At 48.2% G+C, this 7983-nt stretch overlaps 1 protein-coding gene across 1 annotated transcript; it reads left to right on the forward strand.

The window, feature by feature from the left end:
• Positions 1 to 661: 661 nt before the first annotated feature.
• LOC104506128 (nuclear cap-binding protein subunit 1) lies at positions 662 to 7473 on the forward strand (the record flags this gene model as incomplete). Its single annotated transcript, XM_010146968.1, has 6 exons — positions 662 to 737; positions 1961 to 2117; positions 4005 to 4112; positions 4629 to 4750; positions 5614 to 5683; positions 7258 to 7473. Coding segments are annotated over exons 2-6 (576 nt in total), but the record flags the coding sequence as incomplete, so codon positions are not given.
• Between the last annotated feature and the right edge of the window lie 510 nt (positions 7474 to 7983).

Below are 7983 nucleotides of genomic sequence, written 5' to 3' on the forward strand. Positions count from 1 at the left end.
CCCAGGGATGGGGCATCCACATCTTCTCTGGGCATTTTTTTAATGAGATAGTGGAAAAGTTGTCAGCTTTTGCAAAATCACGTGCTAAAACGGGCAAGTGCTTTAATAGCAGTTGTGCGTTTTCTGAGCAACCAGCGGGTCGTTATCACTTTGTGGCTGCGGATGTTATTGCGGGTTCCAGTCTGCCCAGGACGTGGAGGAGTTAACTCGGTCAGCCCGTGGCACGGTTTAAAGTTCTGACGGGACTTGAGGTTGATAGAAAGAGGTGTGAAAGAATAAGAGCAAAACCGATGGCGCACTGGAAGACAAGGTGTCCTTGCGTGCCGTATTGTTCATCAAGGCTCAGTGCCTTACCCGGATGTCCCTAGAGCCGTGTTAGATCCTGCGTCCCAGGGGAGCGCTGAAGTTCTTGCGAGCGAGGGGGGTGATCAGATGCAGCTCCTCTGAAGAGCTGCTGCTCCTTTCAGGCCAGTGAGAGCAGTTTTTTACTGCTAATGGAGCTGGACCATTGCTCTAAGAAAGGAGGTGATATAAAAGGATGCTCCTGCCCAATTTCCTCATTTTTCAAGTGAGTTGGGCTGGTTTGTATTGCCTGGTTAATAATAAAGCTTCTTTTTTTTTTTTTTTTAATTTTAGAGTAATTCATCTTTGGAGAGCAACTTGGAGGGCCTAGCTGGTGTTTTGGAAGCTGATCTGCCAAATTACAAAAGCAAGATACTCAGAATACTGTGTACTGTGTACGTATGCAGGAGGTCTGGGAATCTGGGGGTGCCTTCTCTGAGCTTATGTTTAAGTGTTTAAGGGAGCTTGAATGCCAAGAATGGCCTTAGGGCTGTTTTTCTTAGAGTTTGTTTTACTAGAAACAGAAGAAATAGAGCTTATTATGTACTAGGTGTAAGTCAAGAAAAAGGCTTCTTTATGTTACTCTGACTTGAAATGTGGACAGAGGCTCAGAGCAGCTATAAGAAGCCTCAGAGCAGCTCCTCAGTAGCTGTGAGAACACAGCGATGCTGGGCAATATCCTCTTTCCCAACAGAATGTTTAAGAACACCAAAGCTGTTGGCTGCTAACACTTATTATCTGTGCTCTTTTCTCGTTGCCTGTTCCTCTTCTCTGGCACGGGGTGCTCACGTCCTCCTGAGCCCATTTGCTAGAGGAGGGGGTCCGGGAACAGGAAGAGCTGAACGCAGGCTGTCCGGGGGCTGAGAGCTCTCCTTCTCCCTAGCCAAGTGCAGGAGCAGAGCCTGAGGGAAGGGTTGCACAGGATCTGCCTTGGCAGGAGAAGTGTGAAGGAGGGGTGTAGTGAAGAGGCAGAGTGTTCCAGCCCTAGCAGGAACACGGTATCTGGTTTTGTCGATACTTTACATCAGTTCTGTAGCAATATTTGTTAATATAAGGCAAACAGTAATTCTTTTCCCTGCAGCACTAGTAGGTTTCGGGAAGTATAGGTTTAGCTTGCGTGCCTGCAAAAACAGTTGAGGGAAATGAATTCTTTACACTGGGACCTGGCCTTCCCTCTGCTGTGCTTAAATTTAGTTACTTTGACTTGAGGAAACTTGGAATCAAAACCACTGGTGTAAAATGTGTACACCCCTTGTGCATCTCAGTGATGCTGTATAACAAGATTATTCCTAAATTACGAATTTAAACGATGTCTTACACCCTTGCATGGATTTTGTGACTTACATTATTTGACTGACCCTTTGGAATACTCAGCAATTAGATACAGGTAAAAAGCAAATACCTTAAATGTACTTGAAAGTGGTGCCTGCCTTTCTAAATTGCTATTTTAAAAGGAGGATTGTCTGTAAAATGTTAACCCGGAGCCGTTAGATCATGCTGGCACTTCTTTCGTATTTCCTCCTGAAACACGTTTCAGCCAATAAGCAGATTCTAAGATGCTGTGCAGTGGGCAGGCGACGAGTAAACAACTAACACCGTGTTTCTTCTCCTGTGTCAGTGCACGCCTGCTGCCCGAAAAGCTTACTGTTTACACCACGTTAGTGGGGTTGCTGAATGCCAGGAACTACAATTTTGGAGGGGAATTCGTAGAAGCCATGATTCGTCAGCTTAAAGAATGTCTGAAAGTCAATATGTATAACGAAGCCGTGCATTTAGTAAGTGGGTTTTTGTTCGTTTTACGTTCTTCCTCATCCCTTTTCCCCTCCTCCTTTCACCTCTTTGTTCCAGAAGAGCTGGGCCTCGTTAGCGTGTGCTACAGTCTCTTCTGGCATCAACGTGCGGTGCACTGTGGACACTCCAAGAGGAAACGTGTGTTATGTGGGAAGCATTTCCTCCCTCAGGGGAGAGAAATTGCGTTACAGTTGCAAAATCGACTTCCAGCTGTGTGTTTTCCCCGTGACAGATTAATTTGCAGCAAACAGAGGTGCTCCCCCTTTCCTGTTCTGCAGTCAAACGCAGGAGAGATGAAAGGCACGCGCTTGTCTTGCATTCAGAAGGGTGTGACGTGCGTGTGGCTCACCTAAAAAACTAAAATATAATGAACAGTTTGGTTCTTAGAAGCTGCATTTGTTGGCTGCTGTCAGGCCTGCTTCTTCGTCCTGCTAATGAAGGATGAAGGTCACGCAGACGCTTCCCAGTGCCGACTTTGCAGCCGTTGGCTCAGCTCTTGCTGCTTACAGCCTGCCTGCAAACGGAGTCGCGGGGCTTCGGCGGTGTCCGATGCAGGAGCCCCGTGCTGAGCTCCCTGGTTTCTTTTGAAGCCCAGGGGTGACAATTACAGATCCTAGTGTTGCGGTGTGTTTTCCCAAGAGGCTGCTGCTGTGCAGCTGTGGGACCCTCACTAAGGAAACCCTCACTGGGGCTCTGAACACGCCGTCCCTTGGCCTCAGCGTCACCTGCTCTGGCCACGCTCACATGCAGATGACACGTGAGGGTAGCAGCCAGGGGAGCGGCTGTGGAAGTCTTTCCTTAGCTTTGTCCGTGACTGTTCAGAGCAAAGAGCGTCTGGAAGGTAAGAACTGTGGTACTTTTAAGTCGCTCTTTGAGTACTGAACCGTCTGCTTACCCCACGTTGTTTTCCCAAGGCTTCTTCACAGTGATCTGCCTTCGGATCCAAATACCTGTCTTGGTTTTTTTGACTGCTTTTTGTAAACGTGCCCTGAAGAAAAAAATGAGCCTTTAAGAAAAAAAAATATGCAAAGTTTCAATCTCTAGAATGCAACCTGTAGTGTTTGTGGAGGTTGCAGTGACACCCGGGGAGCTTGGCCCTTCCTAGGGCCTCGTTTAAGTCTGAAGGCAGGACACGAAGCAAAAGAGAGGGGGGTAAAAGGGGGCACTGCTCTGCCCCATATGTTTTCTACTTAAATTGCTGTTTCAGACAGTCTGTATTTCATACTAGAGTGCAGCCAAATCAAGGATAGATTCCTGCCGTGGAGATTTCTTCCTTCCCAGGCAAATCAGGCCATTTGATTCCCAGCACGCCGCCAGTCTGTCACATTTCTGAGGCCTGAAAATGCCAGCAGTTTTTACATAGGCACTGTCTGCACAACAGTCTGTATTTATGAGTAAAAAATCATGGAAATTAGTTGTGCGTAACGGCATAGAGATTCAGCACTGCGTTTCCTGGTGCGCGTCTGGACTTAGGGAGCATTGGATCAAAACATCTTCAGCGTTTTAGAAGTGTTTTCCTTCTCCTTCTGTGATTTTAGTGGTCCAATGCCACGTCCAGTAAACAAAAAAAAGCATTTTTCTTCTTTCCTGTGGCATGTTTGCATGTCTGGTGTTTCCCACCCTTCCTTAATTCGAGGTATTCCCCTTGCAAGGTTATTGCAGTCGGACAGACTGCAGACATCACAGTGAACCAAGGCGCTGCTTGTGTTCCACTGCTGAAGGGTGGGTCTGTGCAGGATTTCTGCCTTCCTAGTACTGAGTGAATATTGCACCTCTGCTGACAGCCTGGCTGAGTTCTCTAAGTAATATTTGCTCTTGTGCAGCCAGTTGGAAAAGTACTCATTTAAAACCTTATTTTTGGTCTTTTCTAGGTTCGTTTTCTGTCTGATCTGGTGAATTGTCACGTGATAGCTGCACCTTCGATGGTAGCTATGTTTGAGAACTTTGTGAGCGTGACGCAGGAGGAGGACGTACCCCAGGTAAGATCTGTAGGCTCCTCCAGTGCGGTCTTCATGGTTTTCCTGTGCCGTTGCATCTGTGCTTGGGCCCAGAACCAAGCACATACCCCTAGAACGGGTACGTTTTAGAGACAGAAAGCTAAAAGGCCTGTCGTGCATTTTCCGTAGTGTGAGTAGGAGGAGCCCGTGGCAGTTAGAAAACACATGCATGTGGTAAGAAAGTGTGGTCCTTCACAGCGAGGTGGCTGGAGTGAATTCCCTTTACTTTGCTTTGTCCCTGCCTTGTTCCGCTGTATCCATGTTCTGCGGAAGGACTGTGGAAGTGACCCATCTCTAAGTCTGCTTGTCGCAGATCAGCTCAAAAATTCCATGTTTCAAGCAAGAATATTTTCTTCATGGCTTGTCGTGGTCTTTAGCTGCTGGTCTACATCCCTCCAGAAGAACCGTTTCGCTGATGTCTTTTAAAGCAGAGTGTGTGTAGGAGATCCTTTGGAGCTCGCTCGTGTGCTTGGATTTCAGTACATTTCTTCCCTACAGGTGCGATGTGACTGGTACATGTTTGCATTTCTGTCATCGTTGCCTTGGGTTGGGAAGGAGTTGTATGAGAAAAAGGATGCTGAAATGGATCGTCTGTTGTCTCAGACAGAAAGCTATTTGAAGTAAGTTGTAACCCACTGAAAACACTCTTTTCAGTACCTATTCAACAGTGGATTAATGGCTTTGATAATTGCTCATTTTAAAATATCCTGCAGTTTTAGGCTTGAGCCATTCAGGGGGAGGGGGACCCCCTGAAAATAGAATAGGTCATTTGATCTGTTTTACTGTCCTGCCTGGCTCGGAGGCGTGTTGGAGGTCTTGTGCCGCTCGTGCTGGGGCGGCTGCAGCTGTGTGCCGTGAATGCTGAGAGGTTGTTGCTGCAGCGCTCTGCAGGGCGGCATCTTCCTCTCTGCGTGCTTCGAGTGAACGTTGCTGTCGAGGTGCAGGGATAGAGGTATCTTAAGTGATGACAAACCTGCTTTTTATGTACTGTAGATTTCGCCAGCTGACGAGATCAAATAGTGGCTGTCGTGGTTTAATTCCAGCCGGAAGCTCAGTACCATGCAGCCGCCCGCTCACCTGCTCCCCCCTCCAGTGGAGGGGGAGAATCGAGAGAAAACACAAACTCCTGGGTTGAGATAAGAACAGTTTAACAGTTGAAAGTAAATTAAATAAAACAATGACACCAGTAATACTGGGAATACTAACAACATGTGATTAAGATAATGGGAAGGAGGACAGCGCCAGAAACTGAGAAGGGCCTTGGCTTGGTACAGACACTCCCTAGGGACAGCTCACAACACCAGCGTTGCCGATACCCGGCGCGGACGCAAAACGTAGCCTCGCACAGGCCCTGAACACAGCCCCGTGCGATCCCCTGCGAAGACGTCTGTCCCAACCACAACCAGCTCGGTACCCTTGCAGTACGAACTGGCTGCCCTAAACTAGTCTTCTAAAGATGAGGCTTTCTTTCCTGTGTAAACAGACGCCGCCAGAAGATCCACGTCCCCATGCTGCAGGTTTGGACTGCCGATAAACCGCATCCGCAGGAAGAGGTGAGTGGGCTTCACAGCCGTTGTTTCAGAAAGTTTGGAGGGCAGTTTTTTACTGAGGTGTTCTTTTACCATGAAATCAGAAGGCGCCTCGTGATGCCTCGAAATGTCACCTGTGTCGTTGTAACAAGGTCTGCGTGAGGGATTCTCTCTCCTGCATCTTGGGCCTAAACGTAAGGTTGTGTGGGGCGAGCGTTCTGCTCTTCGCTGACGCCCCTGAGGAAGGGTTAGGAGTGAGGAACGTTTGTGAACTGTGGTGTTTGTTTTGGAATTGCAGAGACAGAGCTCCCTGTTAAAAGGACCTCTGTGAGGTGCAGACTGTAATTCCTTGCTTATCCCTTAATGTTCTCCCCCTGCAAGAAAGAAACGGTTGTAGTGGCGTTGGTTTCTCAGCTGCACAGAGCGCTGAAGAAGCATGCAGAAACTGTACGCGCAGCCACCACGCGCTCTTTCACAGTTCACTGCAGGGGAGAGGTGGCATCTGGCTAGTTTGGGGTGGATTTTGCCTTTTGGGATATTCTTGCGGATTTTTCTTTCCCCTCAGTTTGAGGACAAACTTAGTTGGAAAGTGAGATCTAAATCGATCTCCTGGGAAGTTTTGGAATGTGGTCCTCTTCCGCTCTGTTCACGGCTTTGTTTAAACCGCAGTTTTAACGGTGGCTTTGTTAATCGCCGTTGGAGAGAGAGGCTGCATGAGGATGGTTGGTTTGTCGGTGTGAGTGTTCTGCCTGCTCAGTACCTGAATTTCCTTACTCAGCTCAACAGAAGAGGGATCAGCTGAGTGTGTCTCACACCCAGAGTACCATAAACACGACGGTTTGCTTCCGCTGCGAGCTGCTGCTGGGTTTGTTCCCGTGTTGTAGTGGGATAACTTCAGTAAAGGGAAAGCACTTTGTGTAAAGACATTGCTTGCACCAGTTATAGCTTGGAATTTGAACTCCAGAGTTCTTGGACTGCTTTTAGCAAGAGAGTGATGAAACAGAGAAGCCTACTACTGCCAGTTGCACGGGGGTGTCTGCCATCTCCGGGAGAATGCCAGGGCTCAAAATTGTGTTAAAAACCATGGCACAGATATTTAATATTTGATACTATGGGGTTTGTCTTGAATATGCAGTAGCTGGTGGTAGTTTTGATTGCTCTGGGCACAGCACGGTGGTCTCACGGAATGTCTTTCCGACTGCAGTGCTGATGCTGTGCGTGATGCTGTGTTGTTTTAGTACAGCCAGCGAGCAGTGACTGCAGGAACGTTCGGTGCTGCAGCTTCGCTGGCGGTTTCAAAGGATGGCTGGCATGCTGGAACCCCTGGGCTGACTCCTGGTGCCTAAACACCTGCCAGCAGTGAAGTTTTACTGACAGAGTGTGGTGTGGAGTTCGAAGCAGCTCTGGCATCTAGAGTTCTTGAATTATTTCTTGATTTCCTGAATCAGCAGGTTCTGTAACAAGCAGTTTAAGGAACTGTCTGTTTTTTTTTCTGAATGGAATAGAGAATTTAAGAAATAGGTTTCTGGTAGTGCAGGGAGCTGCCGGCTTTGTTATGGGGTTCAGCGCATCTGATGTTTCTCACCTTTTCCCTTCAGTATTTAGACTGCCTTTGGTCTCAGATCCAGAAGTTGAAAAAGGACCGTTGGCAAGAGCGACACATTCTGAGGCCGTACTTGGCGTTTGACAGCATTCTCTGCGAAGCACTGCAACACAATCTGCCTCCGTTCACTCCTCCGCCTCACACCGAAGATTCTGTGTACCCCATGCCAAGGGTTATTTTTAGGATGTTTGACTACACAGATGACCCTGAGGTATGTGAGAGCCGTGGGGGATGGTGAGCAGATGTCACGGCTGGGTTCCTGAGGAGGTGTTGGTCGGACGGATGTCCCCTCTCCCAGGATCGTCAGTGAAGAGCGGGAGCAGTTCTGCTTTGGTAGAAACGAACGAGGTGGCCGGGTCACTGTACAGAGCGCATGCGTGAGGAGCGGAGTTTAGGGAGCGAGATGTTGTGATGCGCTTTTGTAGAATGGCAGCGTGAACTGAATTCTCTCACGTCCCCAGTGAAACTACCCTCACTGCATTAGGCTTGCCCTCCGTGACGATGGTGACTTTTTCCGGGTTGGGTCGTTACTGTAATGTTGAAAGACTGTTGTTTTCTTCTCTGCTAAAATTCATTTATGCATACTGTGGAACAAAGGAGTGTGTAATCGGGGTGGGGGAGAGATCCATCTATCTCAGCAGTCTGCCTCCAGCACTGAGCAAGAGCAGATGGCTGGACAAAAGTGTGTATGTGCACAAAAGCTGTGGAGCCCTCAACATCA

This window comes from Eurypyga helias, unplaced genomic scaffold, assembly GCF_000690775.1.
Source record: "Eurypyga helias isolate BGI_N326 unplaced genomic scaffold, ASM69077v1 scaffold41602, whole genome shotgun sequence".
Classification (NCBI taxonomy): Eukaryota; Metazoa; Chordata; class Aves; order Eurypygiformes; family Eurypygidae; genus Eurypyga; species Eurypyga helias.